Genomic DNA, 26186 nt, shown 5'->3' on the forward strand with positions numbered 1-26186 from the left:
GCTCCAGAATTGCTCTCAATCCAGAAGAAAGAAGATGTCCATGTAAATAATTACAAACCCAAATGAAGCCTTGGGGTCCCAAGCAAGAATGAGCTGCTGTTCACCAAAGAGCAGGAAAAAAAAAAAAGACTATACACTGACGACCTCCCTGGAGACGGATGGAGGAGACAGTACCTATGGTGGGCATTGCAGGAGTCACAGATGTTCACCGATGAGCTTGGCCTGCCAAGGGTCCGGCGTAGGCAAAGGTTCAAGAAGGCAGGTCCGGTTTGGTTACAGCACTGGGCACATGAGAGAAATGGGGGAAGAGTGCCTGGGTGGCTCAGTCAGTTAAGCATCTGACTCTTGATTTCCACTCAGGTCATGATCTCACATGGGATCGAGCCCTGCATCAGGCTCTGTGCTGACAGCATGGCGCCTGCTTGAGATTCTCTTTCTCTCTCTCTCTCTCTCAAAATAAATAAAGTTGAAAGAAAAAAAAAAAAAAGAAGGAAATGCGGGACAAGAGAAGCCAGGTAGCCCGGGCCAAGCTATGTAAGAACGTCAATGTTGTTCAGGGGTTGAACTCTCAGAGGAGGGCACACATGGGGCCCGCTTAAGGTTTCTGACAAGGGATAGAACCTTCAACAAATAAATGTCCGCCAGGCATTTACTCTGTGCCAGGCTGTGAGTCAGATCTGAGAGTATAATGGCGAAAAGACGCAGAAGCCCCTGCCCCTAAGGGGCTCAGAGCCTAGAGGGAGAGTCAAGGGAGGAAATTATCGCCGTGCTGGGGGCTGGGGATGAGTAATCGATGGGAGAACCTCCAAGGGGATGAGGGAAGACTGATGGAGAAAGTACTTCATTAGCTAGACCCAGCCCTGGGAAGGGAGGCATACGTTATGTGATGTTCGTTAATTTCTACACAACTCGAATGTATTCATGTAAGCAGCCACACGTTATTAACTTTCAGAAGTGGAAACCTGTCCAAAACAATTGTGTGTGTGCAGAATGACGAAGAGACTGGAATCACTTCTGGGAAGAGGCAATATTAAAGGCCATCAGTCACTGTCCAGGACTATCATTGCTGACCCCGGGGACGTGAGGCTCAGCAGAAAGTGCTCCAAACCTCAGATCCTGGACTGGGTTTCTTGGAACCGTTTGTGATGCAGCATCCCCACGGGGTTTGCTGTTTGGATAAACGAGCCACCCAGACGAGCACTAGAAGTTCAAACTGCCCAAGTGCCCACTCAGACCACAGCCGCCTTCTCCTCTCCTCACCCCCCGCCCCCCTACAATCCCCGCCACCACCCAGGAAGGTCACAGTCCGCTCAGGAGGCAGGAAATGCTGTAAGAAAATAATTCCTAAGATGCTAAAGGAAGGAAGCCAGCAAGCAAGCAGACCAAGTCTCACCTGGGTGGGAAGGGAAGGCAAGGACAGCATCAGGGGCTCCCCTGACGACATAATGACTGAACTAGAACACAAACAAGGGCTCGCATGAATGACAGGGGAGAGACACGGGGCGTAAGAGGCAGAGGGCGATGGTCCAAGAACTGGGACACTTTGCGCAATGTCTGCCATTGGAGAAGAGCCACGAGAAAGGACACGTAGGTAAAACCAGGCCCGGAAATTCACTGGGAGGCAGTGCCCAGAGGACATCCACGTGGGGCATCCCTAACAGCCACATGCTTGTCCCCCACTCGCCCTTGGAATGTCCTACCAAGTACAGCAGCCAGCAGCACCCGCCTCGGGACCACAGATCCCACTTGGTAACCGCAGCCCAAGAGGGGACAGTCAAGTCCAGGCTGTGAAGGTGGAGGACCACAAGTCCAGTCTGCCTGGGCCATCTTGGTCCCAAGAAAACCGAGACAGTTGGCGGCCCTACAGAAGCTTACATAACTCATACGAAGAGCGTTATAAACAGTAACTCAATATACAGAGCAACACAACAGACACTTTCAAGAAACTTCTCTACCTGGCCCCAGGCATCCGCCTGGCACAGCGATTTTCCCACCACCCGAAAGAGCCCTCAAGAATTCCTCGGCTCCCCCCCCAATCCAGATCCAAGAAAATACGGTGTGTCCACGGAATGACCCGAGCCTCACAGAGCCTTAGTCCGTCAGGAGCCTCTTTGCAAGCCATGCCTGCACTTCTGCGACGTAGGCCAGAATTGGCCCAACAAAAGGAAACATTTCCAAACTCCAAATAAGCCAATCCAAACATAATGCTTAAAATCCCTCATGATAGGGAATAAATTCCATTATTGCCTCCACATCCAGCCCTATGTCTTTTCTTGCCGGACATGGCTCGCTCGCTCTCTCTCTCTCTCTCTCTCTCTCCCCTGGCCTACAAATAAACTCACCTCTTTTTTGTGGCTCTCTCGATCTCTGGTTTTTCTCCTTGACCAAAGAAAGAAACGAGACGGCTCCCCCCAGCCCCCACCTCATCCTCACAGGAAGGCTACCAGTACAGCTCCTTGTCCCAAGTCCCGCATTTTTCCAAGATGGCAGACACGAACGAGACCTCTGCCTTTGCCACAGCAGAATACCAGCCCTGGCATCCACTGCAGAGGAACTCGTGTTCGGCGGCAGAGATGAGAGGTTGAGAGGTGAGCGCACTTACTTTCATCCAAGCGGAGAGGGTGACGCAGTGGAGTTGCCTGAAGTGACCCAGTCTCGCGGTGCTTGAAGACAGAGCATCTCTGAGCAGGGACCAGCCTGCTCTCAGGGAGACGGGATGTCTGAGCACAGACAGCAAGGGCATTGTCAGGACGGGACCCGTCTCTCAGCACTCGTGACTTGTCGGGGAAGCTGCATTTGGGGCTGTCTTGACCTTTACGCCACCCATACCCATCCCACCATGTAACCTACCTGGTGAAAGTGACAAAAAATAATAATAATACACAGTACCCACCCCCCCCAAAATGAGTCCAGGAAGACAGCGTTAGAAGAGGAAAGTGTCTGCATAGTTCAAAAGCCAGAGCCCGAGTCTCCAATAACAGACCCCATTCTTTCATGCTTGAGAAACAGCTGATTTGCAAAAAGCTCAATGATAATGAAATTCAGAGTTCACGTGTGCCAGAGCCGGTCAGAACAGCATGTCCCGCCGCATGCACAATATTCATGTATTTGCTCTGTGCCTCGACTGGGAACAGAGTACAAGTTATCCCAATTAACACATTCTTGTCTTCTCCTCACAGACCATGAGCTCGCTTTCTCATTAGATCGCTAAATCTTTGGAATATTTAAGGAGCATAACTGCGTTTGACCAAGATTACTCACTAACAAAGGAATGAGCTATTCAAGCTCAAATGGCGTGCTGCTTAAAAACATTAGCCACACAGGCCAGAAACAACACGGAAACTCTCCTATCTGGAGAATACGCGAGCGTTCATTTTGACGGGGGAAGGAGCTGACGATACCCTATACGTGCGAGGGCTGTGTCTATCTTCCTCCACCAGAAATTTCAGAAGTTGGTATACACTTCCCAAGTTACAAACTATTACATAAATAACTTGGAAATGTCAAGTGATATTTCTTGAGGCCTGCCAACAGCTGAACCACCAGGAAGCTCATCGCCAAGATATTCGTGAAAAGTTCAGAAGAAGTTCCTTCGAGAAAGACGTACTCACAGCAAACAGATTTCTTCTCCTTAGGAAAAAAAAAATGCATAAGTCAATAGTTACATTAAGGAGAAGGAAAATTAGGTTTGTTGTAAGGGTTTAAGAAAAAAGACTTTTAAAAGAAGTTTGGAAATGAGACTCTACAAAGACTTCGTTATTAATATATTATTATTACTACTAGTATTAAAAATTCATTCAAACATTTCTCTCATACTTTTCCTTCCCACAGATTAGATGTAAAAATGTCTTAACTGAGCTTAAGGGCAAAGAACAGGCACTTGGCTTTGCTACCGCCTTGGCTGTGTGATCTTGGGTAAGACCCTGTTCCTCTCTGGGGCTGGGGCTCCTCACCTGAAAAAACAGAATCCCTACATGTCCTTCCCACTCTGACTTGCTATAATTCCGAATGCCTGTCAGGGCCACGGACCCAGCCCTCCGCCTCCCCGGCAATGGAAACAGTAGAGAAAACACAAGTTGGAGAGGCATTTTGAACTCAGAAATCACACACAAACAGGCGGTCAATGGCATCCAAGAAAGGAAAGAGTCAACTGTGACCCCATCCATAGCATCATAATGCCTTAGGATTTTACAAGTACACAATTTTACAGACACGGAATGAGTCACGTGAGAGTCTGGGTTTGATTTCGGGAATGTAACTCAAATTCTTAAAAAGGACACCCGTCGAAGGCAAGGCTGGGGCAGGGCAAGGGAGGTGTGCGAAGTCAGATTGTAAGAGCTAAAGGGCATAGGGAAAAGTAGCAAGAGACAGTAAGAATTTGAAAATCAACTGGTCACTGAGGGAAGTGACAGATCAGAGTGCAGGAAACAGAATTTTTAACTTAAAAAAAAAAATCTTGAATCCACTTAAACGTGGGCAGTGAAGAGACAAAACGCACGCCAAATTAGGGGCTCCTTACCTAACTGAAGGTAGTAACTGAACCTAATTGAGAAGGTCACAGAGGAGAAGGCATGATGGGTACAGACAGGTGTACAAGGACCTCTGCAACACGAAATCAAGGCGTGTTCTGCATGGCTACCCGCTTACATCGGAATTCACCCTAGGTTAATTTGGGGGAAGTCAGAACCCACCACTAACTCAACACCCAGCCTTGTCCCGCCTGCCTGGAGTCCAAGTTATTAAAGCTTTGTTCTGCCTCTGTGTGTCTCGTCCTCGAAAGGTGGCAAGGCACACGTTACACCAGCACGTATGCAGGCGAAGACCATGCACGCACCACGGGAAAACGAACATGGGCGCTGATTCCTAAGCGTGCGTAACCTCCTTTTATCCCACGATGGTTGCCAGTAAGAGGAAGCGTATTCCAGCAAACCCACAAGGTCTGGGAAGACACACCTTCCGTATTTCCCTACACCTAACAAACACTAAACGCACACACACACAACAACGACAACAACAACGAAAACCCACAAAAATAAAAGACTACTTTGTGCAAGACAAAGAGTTTCACTAACTTTTTCTTGCCAATGTAGAGTCTCCATTTTTTTTTTTCTTTTTTGACGTCCACTTATTTTGAGAGAGACAAAGTGCATGTCGGGGAGGAGCAGAGACAGAGAGGGAGACAGAGAGTCCGAAGCAGGCTCCAGGCTCTGAGCTGTCAGCACAGAGCCTGACGCAGGACTCGAACCCATGAACTGTGAGATCATGACCCAAGCCAAAGCAGGACGCTTAGAGGACTGAGCATTCCAGGTGCCCCAAGTTTCGCTAACTTTAAAAAAAAAAAAAAAGAAATGACTTCCCACCAAGAAAGACTAGCCTGGAACAGACTTTTAAATCTGTCCCTGGGGGCGCCTGGGTGGCTCAGTCGGTTAAGCGTCCGACTTCAGCTCAGGTCACCATCTCGCGGTCCGTGAGTTCGAGCCCCGCGTCGGGCTCTGGGCTGACGGCTCAGAGCCCGGAGCCTGCTTCCGATTCTGTGTCTCCCTCTCTCTCTGACCCTCCCCCGTTCATGCTCTGTCTCTCTCTGTCTCAAAAATAAATAAACTTAATAAAAAAAATAAATAAAATTAAATAAATAAATAAATAAATAAATAAATAAATAAATAAATAAATCTGTCCCCATAATAAACTTTGGAGGCCCCAAGTTTAAAGTTTCAGTGCACTACAGGCGAGGATGGATGGTGAGGGCTGCCTTCCTCCTTCCCGGAAGGAGACACGGGCGACGTGACTGACCGCCACAACGGCCACAGAGAAAGAACAAACTGCACAATTCAAGACTCCGCTTCCTAGAACCGACCGGCCTTCAGCCGTTTGCCTGTGAACAGGTCCTCCCTGGGATAAACTGCAAAACCACCATGAGCAATGACAAAAGAATTTACCCCAGAGGCTGGCGGGCTAACAAGTTTCTGGACCACAAGCCCTTCACCGAACACGGGTTGACCACCTTGTATGACTGATGCAACCAAATGTCAGGATGCTTCCATTGCAAGGACATGCTCACCAAGTGGGAAGTCAGCGCCATTTTAACATCGGCTACCATGTTCCGCCCGGACTTTGAAGGAAAAATGTCGTTCCTAGTGTGATAATAATCATGTGTATAAATGCCATCGGCATAGCTAATTCTTAAGTCCTGAAGGTGCTAAGTTAAGAATGAGCTAAGGAAGCAACTCAGCGATATTAAGTCATTCCCTTGGGTCTAGTACGGTCTACGAAGGTTTAACAGCAGAAGCAGGATTATGAGGAAAGGAGATCATTTTCTGGGTGATTCTCTTGAAAGGAGCAGGCAGCTATATCTCAGAGGGGCAGCCTGAAATCGGAGTGCAGCAGTCTTAGTTTTTTCAAACACCTGTCTGGGTGTCCTTGAGTTGGTCACTTATACATCCAGAGTCTCTGTTTCCTTGACTCGTAAAACGAGGCGTTGAGCCAAGGTCCACGGCAGCTGTAAAATTCTATGATTCTCTAAGTAACAGTTTACTGTGCTGCTGGCAGGTCCACCTTGAGAATCGGAATGATCCAATTAGCACTCTGCAGTGTGGACTATTCTAGCTGTAGTTTAAAAAAAAAAAAAAACAAAATAAACAAACAAACAAAAAACCCAACAATTTCAAAGTGGAAGGCATCCGGACCATGCAACACAGTCACCTTGTTTTTCAAAACAAATGGAGAATCTGACGCTGAAATCTGACGGCAAGGATGCTGAAAACCGTTGTTAAATTACGAGCTAATTCAGAGCAGAAGCAAGACGAGGGCTGCCTGACTACCAGCCGGTTTGCCCCGAACCACACGGTTACCCAGTTGGCTTCGGCACTGCTTTCCTGCACCAGAAGCCGCTCGGCCCCCGCATGATCCATAGTGCGCCTTTTATGTGACTCATTAAACGCAGCCTACATCACAGCTGTGCTTTACTGGCCTCAGGGTTATTCGTTTTCCAGACACCTCCTCTAGGAGCCATTGGAAGGGTGACCTTAAAGGTCTTCGTGGAAAGTAGGCCAGGATGAAATACTCGAAAAAGCCCTACGAGGACGGGTGAAGACGGCAAATATCGATCTACCACCTGCCTGCTTCCCATTTCATCAAACGAGCGCTCGGTGGGTAGGACAATCCTCGGGAACCCAGTCCCGATGCTATCACTTCCAGAGGCAGGCTGCAGCCTCAAGGACAGAAGCTCTCTGTGTCACTCTGGCTTCAGGCCGCTGCCCCAGCAGAAAGGGGCGTCTGCACGAATCTGCAAGTGTGACAGCACAGACACCAGCCTGGACGGCCACTCGCACCCACCCGCACCTGCTCCTAGCCAGGCAACGCCAGCAGGTGATGGGGGCGGGGGGCGGAAGGTAGGTGACAGGTATACCAGACAACTGCCCCCCACCACCCTCCGGATGTGGGCTCGGTGAGGGAGGAACAGCCCTGAAAACCTTTTAGGGACAGCTGGGGAATTTCTGAGCCAGGAACAATGCCTCATGCCACCGAATTCACCGTGGTGTCCCAGTACGGGACAACTTGTTCCAAAGAATACAACTTACAGGGACGTCAAAGCCTAAATTATGTCGGACCCGCCAACTTGTCAAATCTCTCCGACATGATGCCGTACGAGGGAGGCCAGACACGTGTGGGTACGTGCTATACGACTCCATTCATGTAAAATTACAAATAAAAAGCAAAAGTATAATCGTGACGGAAGCCAGAACGGCGTTATTTCTTCAGTGGGAGGAAACTAGGGTGTTGCAAACGCTCCATTTCTTGATCTGGGCGCGACGACACAGGTATAAAGATATTTAAAAATTCGTCAAGTTCTCCCCTTCAGATACGCGTGCACTTGCCTATACCGTGCCGTGCCTTAATAAGTTAATTTAAGTATGGCTCAAGGTCCCCCGATGCCAATGGAGAATATGCCTCTTCCTCTCCTGCAGCATAAGCACAGCTGAGATTCTCCGAATGGGGCCCCTGCAAAGCGCATCAGTAATAACAGTATCTACATTCAGTGCCTACATGCAGCAGGCCCTGTGCAGAGACACCTGTATGAATTACCTCCATTCAGCCTTAATGCATTTGCACAGGGTAGAGACCGTCCACGTCTGCATTTCACACAGGAAGGGTGACGTGCGAAGTGAAGTAACGGGTCCAGAGTCACAAGGGAAGTCAAGCGGTCACGTGTCACAACAGGGATTCAAAACCGAAGCAATGCTCTTAACTGGTGTTCATGTTTCACTGCACGGTGCAGACCCAGGGGAGTTCTCTCACTGGGCGAGGTTGGACTCATTCTCTCGTCCCTCTGCCCGAGAGGCTCCCCCTAGTATGATGCAGCCAGCACGCTCAGCGTTAAGAGGAAAGGGAACCAAGGCATGGGGTGATGGATCGTCTCTAGCTGAGAACATTCTGGAAGTTCATTCAGGAAACACACCGAGTTTGGTGCAAAGGCCTGTGCAGCCTGTTTGCTTGGTCTTCGTTAGCAGAAAGCAGGTGCTGTTATCGACTGGTTCTAGTGTGACCTTATTCCTTTCCCTTAAGGGAAACACACAGTGGGGAGAATACAGAATGTTTTCATATGCTATTCGCTGGGGCTTTTTGGAACACCATGTCTTAGGACAACATTTCCACAGTATGCCACACACTTTTAAGGTCTTCTTTAGGTCTGGGGTGCCTGGTGGCTCAGTGAGTTGAGCGTCCGACTTCAGCTCAGGTCATGATCTCACAGTTCGTGGGTTCGAGCCCTGCATCGGGCTCTGTGCTGACAGCTCAGAGCCTGGAGCCTGCTTCCGATTCTGTGTCTCCCTCTCTCTCTGCCCCTCCCCTGCTCACACTCTGTCTCTGTCTCTCTCAAAAATAAACATTAAAAAAAATTTTTAAAGAGTCTTCTTTAGGCCTTTTGAAAAGGCTGAGGGAACTTACTTTCCTCCAGCTTGTACACTGTTATTATATTAAGGATAATGTCTGTAGAACCTGGAGCGGGCATTAACCACTCTTTAATTAAAAAGTACATAGCTCATGGTTTTCCAGATGCCCTCTTTTATCACGTAATGCCTTCTCAATTAGTTCCCTGAAGTTTTCCTATGAAAACCTGTTGGATCATTGATTTCTCGATTACAAGGAGCCATAAATTACAGGCCCTGTAAAAATCCACCAGGGAGAAGGGCAGAAAGCAACTTAATGAGAACGTAGCAACCAGGCCCCAAAGCCCATCCAAAGTGTTAACTGGGCCCCATTATGTGAACACGGGATCATCCCTTGCCCAGCCCTGCTGCCCACAGTAACTATTCACACACTCATTTCTCAAGACACTTGAAAATCCTGATTGCATGTCGAAATTTTTTATTAAAAATTGGTCTCGGTGCAGCCGGGGGGCTCAGTCGGTTAAACACCCAACTCTTGGTTTCAGGTCAGGTCATGATCTCACGGTGTGAGGGTTTGAGCCCCACATCGTGCTCTGCACTGACAGTGCGAAGCCTGCTTGGGATTCTCTCTCTCCCTCTCTCTCTCTGCCCCTCCCCTGCTCTCTCTCTCTCAAAACAAACAGACTTAAAAAAACAATTAGTCTTTATCTCACTCCTGCCCCTGAGCCCCCAGGTAGCTCCCTGCCCACAGGTGGGTCCCCGTGAGGCTCACCCCAACCCCAGCCCCATGGCCAAATGTCCCGAGCACAGGCCACTCAGCAGCAGCTTAGAGGATCGGAACGGCCTGCCCACAGCCGGACCGCTCCCTGCTGTCACGTCTCACATCTGCCCATGCTGCCAGAGCCTCTGCTCCCGAGGAGGACCTTCCACCTGCGAACCAGCTGCTGCACTCAAGCCCGAACTTGCCAGCTTTGACCACACAGAGGAGGACACCTCGATCATAGGCCCGTCTTCTTCCACCCCATCGTGTGCCCTGAGAACACAGTGTAGCCCCATTCCGCATCTGCACCCGGCCCTGTGGGTACCAAGATCTGCCAAATCCTCCAAAACCCTCCCCTACCGCCCAGTGAATTCAGGCCCTACCAGCTAGAACCCTCTGCATCTGGCAGAGTTGACCCACACTGCTGAAGACAAGGTGTGAGTGACCTCAAAGACGTGTATGACCGTTAACGCCGTTAAGGCGACAACGTGAGCCTCGAGTGGAAGAGAATCACGGCGCCCAGTGCCCAGCTTGCATGCCTCCGCCAGGCACAGCCTTGTTCCGCAGTGAGCCATCGGGAAGTCCTTGAAACACACACACACACACACACACACACACACACACACACACACAGCCACCCCTACCCTGTTCCCTTCTGGAAAATGGGCTTGGGAAGGGAAAAAAAAATCAATGTCGGCACAGTTAAAAGAAAGGAGGTGAAAGCTAAGAGAGAGAAAAAATTAATGCCTAATCAGAAAACAGTGCTCTTTGAGAAACTTAACAGAAGACCACGGGGGAAGGGAAGGTTAAAAAAAAAAAAGTTACAGAGAGGGAGAGAGGCAAACCATAAGAGACCCTTAAGGACTAAGAGCAAACTGAGGGTAGACGGGGGGCAGGGGAGAGGGGAAATGGGTGATGGGCATTGAGGAGGGCACTTGTTGGGATGAGCACTGGGTGCTGTATGGAAACCAATTTGACAATAATTTATATTTTAAAAAACAAAAAGAAAGAAAACAGAAAACAGTGCTGTCGGACAACTTCAGAACTGAATAATAAATTTGGTGATGAGTAAAATGAACGAAGCCGTCATGTATATTTCTGATGAAAATAAGAAAAAGTGACTCAAGCCAACCTCCCCACCAGAGCAAGAGCCACACATTGTGTAGGAAATTGTATACGAGCATGGGCAGGCCAGCAGTCTCGGGATCCCTCCAGAGAGTCAAAGGCGTATTGTGTTAGCTGTGCCAAGGGGGAAAATACAATTATTTTGAAGTTATCTTTGAGAAATCACTTCCTGCCCGTCGGCAAATGGCAAAGCCAAAGGTAAGCTCTTTTATGAGGTTCTTACCTGGTCATCATAGCGGTAGGTGAGGAACTGCTCCCCGGTCGTGTCTTCGAGGAAACTTCCCTGAGGGGAAAGTGCAAACTCAGGAAGGAAATATGCTCCTGGAGACTTCTCTGCTGCGGTCTGAAAGGCAAGGTCACCTGGTTACAAACGAGGCTCCAGTGAGCACCCCCGAAAAACCGTGATTGTAGCCACTAAAGTCTGTACTAAGAAAAGGGAAGTGACCTCTCTTAGTAAAGGCCAAGGTGAGACGCACCAGGTGTCTGTGTTGAGGCAGTGGTAGGCTAGGATATCACACAGCTTCACCTCAAAATGGTGCACACGGTTATTTATTCCCCGACACCTGCCTCCTCCCCACAACCCTCCAATGATTCAGCTACAGTGTGGTTAACTTGATTATTTAAAAAAAAAAATTTTTTTTTTAATGTTTATTTACTTTTGAGAGAAAGAGAAGGAGAGAGAGAGAGAGGTATGAGCAGGGAAGGAGCAGAGAGAGGGAGACACAGAATCTAAAGCAGATTCCAGGCTCCGAGCTGTGATCACAGAGCCCGATGCAGGGTTCAAACTCACAGACCGACAGATCATGACCTGAGCTGAAGTCGGAGGCTCAACTGACTGAGCCGCTCAGGCGCCCTGCGGTGAACTTGATTATTAAGTGTTGTTGTTACAAATCCATTGTTTCTAGGACTTTCTTTCTTTTGCTTCCTTCCTCCCTTCCTGTCTTCCTTCCTTCCTTCCTGTTTTTGTTTGGTGAAGGAGTGAGAAACAAATTTTTTTCCCGACTACAAAAGAAATCCACATTCATCGAAGAAACCTTTGAAGATACGGAGGAACACAAAAGAAAACAGATCGCCCCATGATCCCTTCAACCTATAATAACCACGTTTAATTGTTTTGGCATATTTCCTTTGAGACTTTACTTTCTCCTAATGCTTTGTATGTTTATGTAAAAATCCAAGATGAAATAAATATGGCTCTTGCAGGAAGACTCCATTTGGTTCAAGGAAAAGCTCATACGCTGGCGTCTGAAGCATTAGACATAAGCCCCCGCCGTCAGGGTTGAGGGGAGTCAGGAGGGAGGACGTCATCTCTTAGACACTATGGGTTGGGTACAACGACCAGTGGACTTGCTACCATCACTTGGCATCACCTCCAGCCTGGAGAAGCCCAAGCGAGAAGGTGCTGGAGGCTACACGGTGTCTCCCAGGATCGCTGCCTCGACTGTTGAAAACGGATGAAAGAGACACAGGAGGTGGGGAGCCCCCAGTGTGCAGCCCCATCCGATCCAAGGACACCGATCAAGGACTACGTCTCCCACAGGGGACCTCACTCTGCCTGCTTGGGCAGGAGTTAAGAATCCAAGAGGCCACAGGTGTTACTCTGAGGAAAATACTCTCTGCAAACAGGAAGAGTGAGCAATAAAAGCACCCCTCAAATACCTCTGCTCCCCCAATGGTCACATTCTCAAACTGAAGCAGGAACTCTGGTTAAAGCAAAACATCCCTTTGAACACCACGCTTTAAGAAGAGAAAGCAGGGGCGCCAGGGTGGCGTCAGGTCAAGCATCTGACTCTTGGTTTCAGCTCAGGTCATGGACTCGCCGTTCGTGAACTCGAGCCTCGCGTTGGACTCTGTGCTGACGGCACAGAGCCTGCTTGGGAATCCCCCCGCCCCCGCCCTTCTTGTGTGTTCACTCACAAGCTCTCTCTCTCTCAAAATAAATAAATAAACTTTAAAGAAAGAGAGAGAGAGAAATCAGTATGTGATACCTTTGTGAAGGCACATAGAACAGATAACTCTCTCTTTTGGTTAGCCCTAGACTGTTCACAAACATTTCAAGATTTTCTTATTAAATTTCATTCACACGAGGGTTTCAGCACCAACTGAGTGACAGGAATCTTCCCAGAGCCATGCATCCCCACGTCCCCCTTGCTTTCCCTCAGACTGGTTTGCTTGAGTCTGGGTTACTCTAGTCTGAAGTGAGGAAAATAGGAAGGTCACCTGTAAAAGTTCTGTTAAGCAGCAAAGCCTCCCTTGACACAGGCCTGTCACCTCAGTGTTCAGACCACCGCTGTGTTCTGGGCAGGTTTTCTCTATCATGCCAGCTTCTGTGGGGAAGGCTGTGTTGCCAAAGTTATGGGGTCACTTGCAGCCTGCAGCAAAGCCGGGGTGTTAAGAGTCTGGCAGGGAAGTATGTCCAGGCCCCGCCAGGGGTACAGACTGCATCTATCACACCCGGCCAGCCAGCGTTCCGATCACTGCTGGACATTATCTCTAAGTGGCCTGGGAAGGAAAAGGAAGAGGAGCTAATACCACAGACCCCACAGAGACAACATGGCTCTCACACATCTTAGCGCTCTTTTATGGCTCTCAACATGAAATACTAGGAAAAAGCAAAAACCTCTCCAGTACTAACGTTTTCACTCCTCAGTATTTATTAGCATAGGAAAAACAAATAGCTTGATTATAGCTGTGGCGGATTACCTTCTGCTTTCTGACCTGCTTTTCCAATCTTTCAATTTTATCAGGCTTAAAAAACAAAAGTGAGGGGCGCCTGGGTGGCTCAGTCAGTTAACTGTCCAACTTTGACTCAGGTCACGATCTCACAGTTCACAAGTTCGAGCCCCGCGTCGGGCTCTGTGCCGACGGCTCGGAGCCTGGAGCCCGCTTCGGACTCTGTGTCTCCCTCTCTCTCTGCCCCTCCCCTGCTCATAATCTGTCTCCGTCAAAAATAAATAAAGGTTAAAAAAATTTTTTAATTAAAAAAACAGTGAGATGGGAATAAAAAAGTCCATGTGGAAATAGGAGGTGAATTTAATGATACAATTTCTTACTTCTGTGTATGTTTCCTGGGAAGTCTGAATATGTGTCAAAGATCAATTATTCTCACCAAAGAAAAACACATCTAGGTAAAGCTCAGGGGAAATCTTGCACAACTGCAAGAAAATGATGGAGTTCATCTTAAGACAGTTCAGGTAACCTGATTACTAAAATGCCTAGCGAACAGTCCATGAGAATTAGTTGCTGTAATTATGACTTGCCTCTTTTGCCTTCAGTGTTCATAGGATGATAATTTTAAATGCCTAAGGAGACTTGCCATGTGTGCCTGGCACCACGGAGCAGAAGCCAGGCCCAGAACCCATGAGCAGCTATGTGTGAAGACACAGATCTAGTTACCAAAAGGGGGGGGGGGTCGTTGGGAGGTGTCTGGGAGCATCACCTGAAAACAGCTCCCTGAATACAAGGGGCCCCCTACTATAGTGATTTATATTTAGTGACCTATACATTCCACATGTATTTACTGAGCACCTACTATATGCCTGGAACCATTCTAAGAGCTCTGGGTACACTGAGGAACAAGAAAGAGGAGGTCCTTGTTTTTGTGGAGGTTACCTTCTAAGGCGAAAAGACACCTAGTATGTAAACCAATCCATAAACAAGAGGAAGAAAGTTCTACGTGCTCTAAAGGAAGCGAACAGGGTGATAGGGGAATAAAGTTGAGTTTGCAGAACGAGTCAGTGAGGCTGATCCCATGTGGACGAAGAAGAGCGCAGCTGAAGGGGAGACAAGAGAGAATGGAAGGAAGAGGCAGGACATTCAGAGCACCGTGGGCCCAGGCAAGGGGTTAGAGAACCACCAGGAGTATCTCAAAGGTTGACTGCTTCATGGAGGATGGGTTAGAGGAGGCAGCAATGGAGCCATAAAGACCAGCTGGGAGGCGGCTGCACTAATCCAGGTGAGAAGAGACGACTCCCCGGACGAAACGATGCCCGTGGAGAAGGAAGAGCTGAGTAGGCCAGAAGCAGATCCTCCAAGAGTTGTTGGTGGGTAAGAAGAATGGAGGAATCAAAGATAATTTCTGGGGTTTTGGCCTGAGCAGCAGGCCATAAAGGAACACCACAGATGGGCAGCCCCAGCAGGAAGAGAGGGGCAGAGAGGCGATAGCTGTGTCTGAGTCGCGTGACGTCTGACATGCCTTCGTGGCATCCAAGTGGAGAGCTTGGGTTGGCTGTGTCATATGCAAGTCTGGAGCTCAGAAAAGCAGTCTCAGCCCGAAGCCAGAGACCTGGAAGTCATTGTTTACGTTTTCATATACACACACCTCCTGAAAGAGAAAAGAGACAAGAGGGCTTTGTCTGGGACCCTCCACAATTCTAATGTCTAGCCGTGAGTAGAGGGGGAGCCAGCCAAAGAGATTAAAACTGGTAATCATTTAGAGAGGAATAAAGGGGGGGGAAAGACAAATGTTGGACCATGGATGGGTCTACCTTGAACGGCCCTGGGAGACTGAGCAAGATGAGACCGGAGACGGGTCCACTGGGTCTGGCAAGAAGGAGGTCGTTGTTGACCTGGACAAGAGGAGGTACAGCGGAGTGGCAGGGACCACGGAAATGGTTTGAGGAGTGGATAAGGTAAGAGGAAGAAGAGACCCGGAAGGGACCCTTAGGACCGGGCAACGGCCAGAGGGAAGGCGCAGGGAGGGACCGTGGAGGAGGCGAGACACTGCAGGTGCCAAGCCCTTGAGAAGACAGGAGGAATGGGGCCCACGCTGTGCGTGGAGAGGCTTGGCTGTCATAAAGGCGAATTAAGTCTACCCCACGACACCCACTGGCGGACTCCTGACTTGGACCCTCCGTCTTCCCTGGGGCCCGAGATCACGCACCCGCTTCTATCACCCTGCTTCCCAAGTAGGCTTTCTGGCCTCAGAGCTGCTGCTTCCTGGGCCTCTCTGGAACCGTCCCACACCTGAAAGAATGCATGGCCCACATCTTCTCCCCACCGGCCGCCTTCGCTGGCAAGGTGGGGCCGTCCCGAGCCGGGCGTCCCTGAAATCTTCTGAGCTTCCTTTTGTAACACCACGACACTCCTCCGTAGCCAGAGCATTCGTCGCTGTGTTTCTAGACTGTTCAAAACATCTACAGACCTCTCATAAGCTCCTTTCGTGAGCTTTCTTTTTTTCCGCTTAAGCTCAGGTTGGGTAAAACGAGGTATGTTTGCCCCACGTGTTATTCCTGCCCAGGCTTCTGCCTCTCCTGCCAGGACCACGTTGGTGCTGCGTTCTGGGGGAAGTTCCCTAAGGCTGAGAAAAGGGTCTCTACCACGTCTGCCGTGCCCCCACCGTAGGTGTGTGGGCAGCGGGAAGGAAAGACTGGCGGACCGCACGACCCGAGCCCCGCAGGCCAGGGTCGGCTTGCTCAGCAGCCCCATAGACGCTCAGGGTCACCGGTCCCTGGGCCAAGCAAGCGGGCTCAGGGTCACCGGTCCCCGGGCCAGGCAGATCCTTCTCCACACCCACACCCGCATCCCAGTCCTTGTTACCGACAATGAAGACTACAGTTGGGGCGCCTGGCGGGGCTCGGTCAGTTAAGCGTCCGGCTTCGGCTCAGGTCATGATCTCGCAGCTCGTGGGTTCGAGCCCCGCGTCGGGCTCTGTGCGGACAGCTCGGAGCCCGGAGCCTGCTTCGGATTCTGAGTCTCCCTCTCTCTCTGCCCCTCCCCCGCTCACGCTCTGTCTCTCTCTCTCTCTCTCTCTCTCTCTCAAAAAATAAACAAACATTAAAAAAAATTTAAAAAAAAAAAGACTCTGCACTCGACTCCTTTTATCAAGTCCCTTACTCCTGAGGAAATTTCCAATCATTCTGGAGTTGATTCTATAGCTTTGGTACAGCCCAAGTCCCTTCCCTGGGATGGCAACGAGGCCGCACCAAGGTCACAGGGCACGGCCATGGCTGCCTGACGTCTGAAGAGCTGTACTGTGTCATCCCAGGGTTATGAACGCCCAGCACTTGAAACGACCTTCTCAGGGATCTAATCCAGCCTGTCTACCTCAGAAATCCTGCCAGACGCCCTGCAGCCTCTACTTGAATACTTTTCATGGTGAGCAGCTCCCTCCCCACCAAGGCAACAGGGATGTGTCAGAATCTAGCAAGTTCATAGACGCCCAACTGGTCAGAAGAGGTCCACTGCTCCCCAGTGGAGGTATGAGGTGCCCTGGCCACCAGCACTGCCCTCTGGCCGCCCTCTCCCCCAGCCACCCCCTGCACCTCCCCTCCAAACACATACATGCTGAGCTGGGTTCCAGAGTCTGCACACAGTGAGCATCGGAGTGCCAGAATGACAGAATGCAAGGAACTTTAGAGATGCTTTAATCCCAGCCCGCATCTCCGACCATCCAACAAGGCATTCATTAGAGGCCCTCTGGAGAGAAAGCTGGGGAAGAAGGAAATCAAGCCTACCGAGCATCGCTGTCAGACAGGGTTTGTGTAGACAGTCTCATTGTGTCCTCACATGCACCCTGCAACATGGGTGCCATTCACCTCATTTAACCCAAAGAAACCCAGACACGGGAGGGCAGGTGGTCTGTGCAGGGGGGCACGTGAGCTCCCAGCTGCCAAGGGCAAGTTCACCTCTGTTTGGCTTCCCTGCCTCCCTCTGGGGAAACCAGTCTGCGGAAGAGTGGGCCTTCCTTCGGGAGAACAGGCTCAGTTCACTGGTGGCTGCAGCACCAACATCGTCACCCAGAAGGCAGCAGACTTCCTACATGTCAGGGGGGTGGCAGTGCGCGGCTCCTCGCGGGACAAGGTGACCCAAGATGTCAGGCCCTTAAGTAGCGAGAGTCAGAGGGAAGGCAGGGGGAGGGAAGCCGGGCCAGGAAGCGTGCAATCTTCCCAGGGCACAGATCCAGGGCCCGGAGAGAAGCTGCCAGAATGCATCATCCCCCCAGCCACTGTCCACAGCTGCCGAGTCACCAGGGACGGGGTCAGGAAGAATCCAAATGGCCCCTCCAGGGACTGTGAATCTGAGACCTGGGGATGCAGCTGTGTCCCCCCCCCCACCCCCGCCCCGTCCCCCTCCAGCTGAAGGCTCTGACTCTGGCAGGAGGGAGTGAATATGTGATGGCAAGTCAAGGACCAGATTTCAGTATCCCAGGCCTCAGTCTGTACTCCATAAGGATGGGGAATGCCTATCAGGACTGAGCAAAAGGTCTGGCTGACATACCAGAAGGAGAGAGAGCCAGAAGAAGAAGACGTCCTACAGCACAGAATGGGGTCCCACGTGCCTCAAAAGTCAAGCAGAGACTTCTACACAGTGTGACTCCTGTTTAAGCACCTCTCCCAGCTTGTTCAGAACACACATGTGACATGGAACATCCATCTCCCTCCCTCCGAATGCCACGCCGCTAACCTCTACAGACTCACGCTCAGTGAAGGCCACCAAGCCTCTGAGCCACGTGCCACTGCGAAGCCACGACCCCGCAGTCTGAGAGCCAGACCGCACCGTTCCCCGCCGTCCACATTCTCAAGACCCTCCGGCCTGTCGAGGCTTTGGATCCCAGCTCCATTGACCGACAGCCACGTCGCTGTCGCGTGGCTTTGTGTCAGCCCAAATCTCAGCAGCACGCCCTCTGTGCATCCTTCTGACTGCAACACACACAGAGCAGGAACAGGGCCGGTGGCCGGGCCCCTTACCAAGACACCAAGAGCCTGTCTCCGGGCTGACAGTCCCTTCATTTCAGATGTCTCCATGTTGGCCACTTAGGGATTCAAGAAACACCTTGCCAGATGCTTCACATCCGCAATGATACAGGCCACGAAGTAAGGTGGTACACGGGAGAGCCGAGATCCCACCAGATCTTAGTAAGGTTGGGACAGAAGCGAACCCCTCGAAAGCAAAGCCCTGAGCCACTGATGCAGGACGGACGGTTCCTCAAGACACCAGCGCTTAGCAGAAAACCGGCAAGGCTCCCGTCTGGAACATCAGTGCACAGGAAGTCGATCTCTATTCATGGCAACCAAGATCTGCGGGTGCGAGCTCACTACCTGGATGGGAGGTTGGGACCACGCCTTTCAATGGTAACATTCGATGAGTCCAGAAGAGTGCCCTGCAGGTGCGGCAGTCAGAACCCCCAGACCTCGGAGACAGTCTGCAGGGACTATGTTCTCTGGAGCGTCCTGGATGGCACAGGACCTTACAGTTTGCACCTTCCAAAGCCCACGAAGGGGGAAATCAGGTTAACCAATTCTATTTAAGCTCAGCATACCACAACTACAGTTTCATTCCAAAAAGCACAACGTGCATTTTGTTTCTTGAACCTGAAGGTTAAAAACAAAACAAAACGAAAAGCCTTCCATTTTGTTTTTTCAAGGAGGATGTCATCATTCCAAGACTTTTCAAACTCTTAGGTGTCCCAACGCTCCCTGATTAAATCTGGTAATATTTACTTTGGCAGGATTGGAAAAGCAGGCTGAAAGAAAATTTGTTTTCGCGGGTTTTTTTTTTTGTTGTTAGTTTTTACAAATTAATGCCAGGGACTTAAGATCTGTCTTCTCGGGGTGCCTGGGTGGCTCAGTCGGTTAAGTGGCAGACTCTTGATTTCAGCTCAGGTCATGATCTCATGGTTCTTGAGTTCAAGCCCCACGTTGGGCTCTGGGCTCACAGCATGGAGTCGGTGTGAGATTCTCTCTCTCCCTCTCTTTCTCTGCCCCTCCCCTGCTCACGCACATGCTCTCTCAAAATAAATAAATAAAACTTAAAAAAAAAATTTAAAAAGATTTGTCTTCCCCACTCACCAGCAACTAATTAATATGTTCTCTTAATATCGCTGGGCTGAAAGACTGGACATTTGGATAAATATCTCAGTATACCTCAGGTAAAATGCCATGTAGTTTCAAACTTCAGCGTCGCTCTGGGTCACGTTTGCCAAAGAAATCTGAACGGCAGACCCTCCTGGATCCCTCCTGGAGCTGTGAGTGGGGAGGGGGGTGCCTTTGGGCGTGCATATTCAGAATGAGCTGCTAAACACAGAAGGTCTTTCCCTGAATTTATCACGTTAAGACTCTTGTTAGCAAACTGGAATTTGGAGCTGATAAACATCATTCACAGCACTAGTCATCCTGCCTCTAAATATGTACTCTCTAATTTTCTCTTTCTCTCCTTCCCTCCCCTCTCCCCCTACACAGACACACACGCACGCACACACACACACACACACACACACACAGGCGAACACATCTTAAACAGCACTGACAAGGCAGAACCAAGAGTCATGGGTGAAAAGATCGTGCTGGAACAGACTTCATCTCTGGCTACCTAAAGGAGAAAACCTGGCAAAGGAGTCCTACTCCCTCCCCCCATCTTTCAGCCGTCTTTAGTGCTCAGAGCTGGGCTTTGTGCACGGAAGACATCCGACAATTAACTTTCTTTCCCAATCAAAGCCACACAGGTCACCCCCTCCGCCCCCGCAGGGCCCTGCATGACTGACGCCAGAATATTCTCTCCACCACAGAAAGACCAAAATGCTCTGCCTGAATACCACGCTGGCCCTTCACAAGGGGCTATTTCAGAGCTCCACGATGACTCTCAGCCTGGAGAGGAAGGAAAGCCTCGCCCTGCCAATAAACACAATCCAGATCCTCCTCTCCCGGAGCCCACCCCCAAAACAATTTTATTTAAGAGTTCATTTTTCAAGACCTTGAAGTAAGCTGACCCACTGGAATCAGCTTCAATTAGCAAAATGTCGCATGGAAATAACTCTGCCCTAAAATACCTCAGGGGAAAAACACTGAACGTTGTGTCCCCCAAACAGGGCTCTACTGGTAAAGAAAAACACTAGGGGCGCCTGGGTGGCTCAGTCGGTTAAGCCTCCAACTTCGGCTCAGGTCATGATCTCACGGTTCGTGGGTTCGAGCCCCGCGTCGGGCTCTGCGCTGACAGCTCAGAGCCTGGAGCCTGCTTTGGATTCTGTGTCTCCCTCTCTCTCTGCTCCCCCTCACTTGTTCTCGTTCTCTCTCTCTCTCTCTCGCAAAAATAAATAAGGCATTAAAAATTCTTTTTTAATATTTTAAACAAAAGAATCAGTGATGTTATGGGGCGCTCGGGTGGCTCAGTCAGTTGAGCGTCTGACTCTTGATTTTAGCTCAGGTCATGATCTCACGGTTTGTGGGTTTGAGCCCCATATCTGTGCTGTCAGCACGGAGCCTGGAGCCTGCTTCGGCTCCATCTCTGTCTCTCAAATATAAACGAAAACATGAAAAAAAAATTCTTAAAGAAAAAAAAAAAAACCACCAGGTGCATGGTCATCTCAAACCTGGCTAGACTGTGAACTCGCCAACCCAGGCCGTCCCTCTCCCACCACCCCACCCCCTGGTCCAGTCACCCCAGAAGTCGGCAGAGGAGGGGGACCCCCAGTTTCTAAGGACCAGGAGCAGCCACTGTGGGGTGAGGGCGCTATGTGGGAACGACCGTGGCAAACTGGTATTTTGGGGCCACATCCACGACCCTCCCTGCTCCGTGACGGGGCCTCGACATTCAGGAAGCAGCACCCTCAGGCCCAGTGTGGCCACTGGGATCTGCACTTTGATCCAAAAGTGGAGGGTGCATTTTCCCACAGCCTCTTCACCACGAACACACATGATTATCTCTCTGGCAGAGAGAAGGCATTTTTGCTTTTTGAATAAAATACAAACAAGCATTTTATTTTACCAAAGTGGCGGAGAGGGGTAACCCCCAAGCATGGCGCATCCAAGCAATTCTTGGGTCCAGGGTATTGGTTCAGACGCGCGGTCCACACGTGTTTCATAAGCACCTACTATGGACCAGGGCTGTTGTTGACACAGGGAGTTCAGCAGTCAAGGGAACAGACGAGAATCCCTTTTCCCAAGGACCTTATAGACTTAACCAGGGGAAGCAGAAAATGAACAAAAGAGACAGGTAAGGTGTCCATCACGTCACGCGGGAAAAGATTCGGGGGAAAGCTACGAACCGCAGGTTCAAACGGAGTGGTCAGGGCAGGCCAAAGTCGGTCAGGGTGCCCTTGAGAAATCACTTGTTTTCATTTTCTAATTTTCTGAACTGACAAGTTGGAACCTGCCATTTTCCTTGGAGGTTTCAAACTGTCTGCATTCTCCAGGACCCTGGCGGGGAGCCGCAGGGACTCGTCTGCTCCTGCCCACAGCGGCGGTGGGACCCTGGACTCCCTGGCCCCAAGTGCCACTCTGCCTCCACAGGCATCCGACTCCAGCCAGGCCGGGCCCTGGCGCCCCTCCCTGGTTGTTCCCAGGTCTCCTGCCTCCAGTGAGCCACAGCCCGGCCGGCAGCAGGCCCCAATGACACAAGCATGGCGTAAAAGTGTGCAGAAAACAGCCCTAGAAGATGAGGGAATACTCAGCAGGCCTGGTGTCTCTCAGAGCCCATGACTGAGTATCAGCAAATCTGTGCGCATCCCTCACGTATGAATTTGCATTAACTCAGTAGCCATGAAGAAAAGAAAGAAGAGAAGAGAAGAGAAAAAGGAAGGAAGGAAGGAAGGAAGGAAGGAAGGAAGGAAGGAAGGAAGGAAGGAAGGAAGGAAAGGGAGGAAGGAAGGAAGAGGGAGACAGAGAAGGAGAGAGAATGAAAAGGGAAAGGAAAGGAAAGGAAAGGAAAGGAAAGGAAAGGAAAGGAAAGAAGAGGGAGAGAGAGAAGGAGGGAGAATGAAAAGGGAAAGGAAAGGAAAGGAAAGGAAAGGAAAGGAAAGAAGGAAGGAAGGAAGGAAGGAAGGAAGGAAGGAAGGAAGGAAGGAAGGAAGGAAGGAAGAGGGAAAGAGAGAAGAAGGAGGAAGAATGAAAAGGGAAAGGAAAGGAAAGGGAAGAAAGGAAGGGAGAGAGAGAGAGGGAGGGAGAATGAAAAGGGAAAGGAAAGGAAAGGAAAGGAAAGGAAAGGAAGGAAGGAAGAAAGGGAGGGAGGAAGGAAGGAAGAGGGAAAGAGAAAAGAAGGAGGGAGAATGAAAAGGGAAAGGAAAGGAAAGGAAAGGAAGAAGGAAGGAAGGAAGGGAGGGAGGAAGGAAGAGGGAAAGAGAGAAGGAGGGAGAATGAAAAGGGAAAGGAAAGGAAAGGAAGAAGGAAGGAAGGAAGGAAGGAAGGGAGGAAAAAAGAAAGAGGGAGAGAGAGAAGGAGGGAGAATGAAAAGGGAAAGGAAAGGAAAGGAAAGGAAGAAGGAAGGGAGGAAGGAAGGAAGGAAGGGAGGAAGGAAGGAAGGAAGGAAGGGAGGAAGGAAGGAAGGGAGGGAGGAAGGAAGGAAGGGAGGGAGGAAGGAAGGAAGGAAGAGGGAAAGAGAGAAGAAGGAGGGAGAATGAAAAGGGAAAGGAAAGGAAAGGAAAGGAAAGGAAAGGAAAGGAAAGGAAAGGAAAGGAAAGAAAGGAAGGGAGAGAGAGAGAAGGAGGGAGAATGAAAAGGGAAAGGAAAGGAAAGGAAAGGAAAGGAAGAAGGAAGGAAGGAAGGGAGGGAGGGAGGGAGGAAGGAAGGAAGGAAGGAAGCAAGAAAGGGAGGGAGGAAGGAAGGAAGAGGGAAAGACAGAAGAAGGAGGGAGAATGAAAAGGGAAAGGAAAGGAAAGGGAAGGGAAGGGAAGGGAAGGGAAGGGAAGGGAAGGGAGGAAGGAAGGGAGGAAGGAAGGAAGGAAGAGGGAGAGAGAGAAGGAGGGAGAATGAAAAGGGAAAGGAAAGGAAAGGAAAGGAAAGGAAAGGAAAGGAAAGGAAGAAGGAAGAAGGAAGGAAGGAAGGGAGGAAGGAAGGAAGAGGGAGAGAGAGAAGAAGGAGGGAGAATGAAAAGGGAAAGGAAAGGGAAGGGAAGGGAAGGGAAGGGAAGGGAAGGGAAGGGAAGGGAAGGAAGGAAGGGAGGAAGGAAGGAAGAGGGAGAGAGAGAAGGAGGGAGAATGAAAAGGGAAAGGAAAGGAAAGGAAAGGAAGGAAGGAAGGGAGGGAGGAAAGAAGAAAGAGGGAGAGAGAGAAGGAGGGAGAATGAAAAGGGAAAGGAAAGGAAAGGAAAGGAAAGGAAGAAGGAAGGAAGGAAGGAAGGAAGGAAGGAAGGAAGGAAGGAAGGAAGGGAGGAAGGAAGGAAGAAGGAAAGAGAGAAGAAGGAGGGAGAATGAAAAGGGAAAGGAAAGGGAAGAAAGGAAGGGAGAGAGAGAGAAGGAGGGAGAATGAAAAGGGAAAGGACAGGAAAGGAAAGGAAGAAGGAAGGAAGGAAGGGAGGAAGGAAGGAAGAAAGGGAGGGAAGAAGAAAGGAAGAGGGAAAGACAGAAGAAGGAGGGAGAATGAAAAGGGAAAGGAAAGGAAAGGAAAGGGAAGGGAAGGGAAGGGAAGGGAAGGGAAGGAAGGAAGGAAGGAAGGGAGGAAGGAAGGAAGAGGGAGAGAGAGAAGGAGGGAGAATGAAAAGGGAAAGGAAAGGAAAGGAAGAAGGAAGGAAGGGAGGGAGGAAAGAAGGAAGAGGGAGAGAGAGAAGAAGGAGGGAGAATGAAAAGGGAAAGGAAAGGGAAGGAAGGAAGGAAGGGAGGGAAGGAGGAAGGAAGGAAGGAAGAAAAGAAAAGGAAAGAAAAGAAAAGAAAACAGCAGAAAGCATTACCAGTTCTTCCCGATTTGGCAATGAGACACCACCCAACCTGACACAGTCCAGGGACATATTCGTGTTTATTCAAGATCTTTCTCACCCCTACGGCTTTATTTCTTTCAGGATACAGCTCGTCTGTGTGGCTGAAATCATGCAGCCTTCCAAAATGCAGCCTTCCAAGAGAAGGAAAAGACAGAAATGTGCTGTTTGCACATACTCGGAAAAACACTTATATTCATCATAAGCCAGTTTGTTTTTCTAAGCTTAGCAAGACAGGAAGTTTTCAGTGCTAACATGTCAGCAGAGCGGCCAAGTTCGCTGTTGGGATGCTCCTGTCTTTCGGAATTCTTAAACGAGCAAGACACAGGAAGAGAGTGATTCAGAGGCAGGGTGTCTTTGGTCCGTGTGTATAAAAGGGCATCCCCCTAATTTCCACAAACTGCGTGAAAACTGGGGGGGGGGGGTGTCTGTCACATAAAATGCCAAGGACTTCTTGGAAACAAAAAGTGCTACTTTTATAAAATGAAGATGATAACATCAACCCCAATGGTAACAAAGCCATACTGTTACCATAAATCAGCAGAAGAAAGCGTTATGAACACATTGCCTCTCGTTACAAAAGACAGCGAGAGACAGAGATACAAACTATAGCCTTTGATCCAATTGAGATGTGGGTCGTGATACAGGTTTACGTGTGTAAGTTGCCACATTTCTTTTGCGGGCTGAAAACATCATCATACCATTCGATATGTGTTTGACACGAAAATGGCATGTAGTTTTAAGTCCTGAGTAAACACAGGGTTCGTTTTACTCATGGTACTGGATACGTGGAGGATCCCGTTCATACACTAGCCACACTTGGAAACACCAAACACCTGTTACAACTGGTGACAGGCGGTCAAGTTTAGAAAGGGAGCCGGATTTGCAGCTGGGAGTCCGGGCTCCAGGCTCCCGCCCACCTTCACAGGAGACCGTGTGGTTCTCCACACACCCTTCTCGTCCCCAGGGCTTCCTCGCCACGTCGTTAAACACGGCGACCAGCCTCGGCGAGCTCCAAAATGCCCCACGACGGGAGGAAAACCAGGCAAGAAGATGTAGGTGTAGTGATTTTGTTTCTTTACTGTCACTGCGTTTTTTATAGTATCAAAGGAGTATTGTTGGTATGAATTTAGAAAAAGTCTCCTGAGCAAAAACTGACAGCCTTTTCCCTGAGATCAGGAACACGACAGGGATGTCCACTCTCACCGCTGGTGTTTAACGTAGTGTTGGAAGTGCTAGCATCAGCAATCAGACAACAGAAGGAAATCAAAGGCATCAAAATTGGCAAGGATGAAGTTAAGCTTTCGCTTTTTGCAGATGACATGATATTATACATGGAAAATCCAATAGACTCCACCAAAAGTCTGCTAGAACTGATACGTGAATTCAGCAAAGCCGCAGAATACAAAATCAATGTACAGAAATCAGTTGCATTCCTATAGACTAATAATGAAGCAACAGAAAGACAAATAAAGAAACTGATCCCATTCACAATTGCACCAAGAAGCATAAAATACCTAGGAATAAACCTAACCAAAGATGTAAAAGATCTGTATGCTGAAAACTATAGAAAGCTTATGAAGGAAATTGAAGAAGATATAAAGAAATGGAAAAACATTCCGTGCTCATGAGTTGGAAGAATAAATATTGTCAAAATGTCAATACTACCCAAAACAAGCTACACATTCAATGCAATCCCAATCAAAATTGCACCAGCATTCTTCTCGAAGCTAGAACAAGCAATCCTAAAATTCATATGGAACCACAAAAGGCCCCGAATAGGCAAAGTAATTTTGA

At 49.5% G+C, this 26186-nt stretch overlaps 1 protein-coding gene across 1 annotated transcript in view; it reads right to left on the reverse strand.

Moving 5' to 3' along the window:
* ADAMTSL3 (ADAMTS like 3) overlaps nt 1-26186 on the reverse strand; it is a 357244-nt gene that overhangs the window by 296750 nt on the left and 34308 nt on the right. Inside the window, exon 3 of the mRNA XM_058736402.1 lies at nt 10994-11113. Within this exon, the coding sequence (XP_058592385.1) occupies nt 10994-11113 (120 nt within the window). The remainder of the gene's footprint in view (nt 1-10993; nt 11114-26186) is intronic.

This window comes from Neofelis nebulosa, chromosome 7 (assembly GCF_028018385.1).
Source record: "Neofelis nebulosa isolate mNeoNeb1 chromosome 7, mNeoNeb1.pri, whole genome shotgun sequence".
Lineage (NCBI taxonomy): Eukaryota > Metazoa > Chordata > Mammalia > Carnivora > Felidae > Neofelis > Neofelis nebulosa.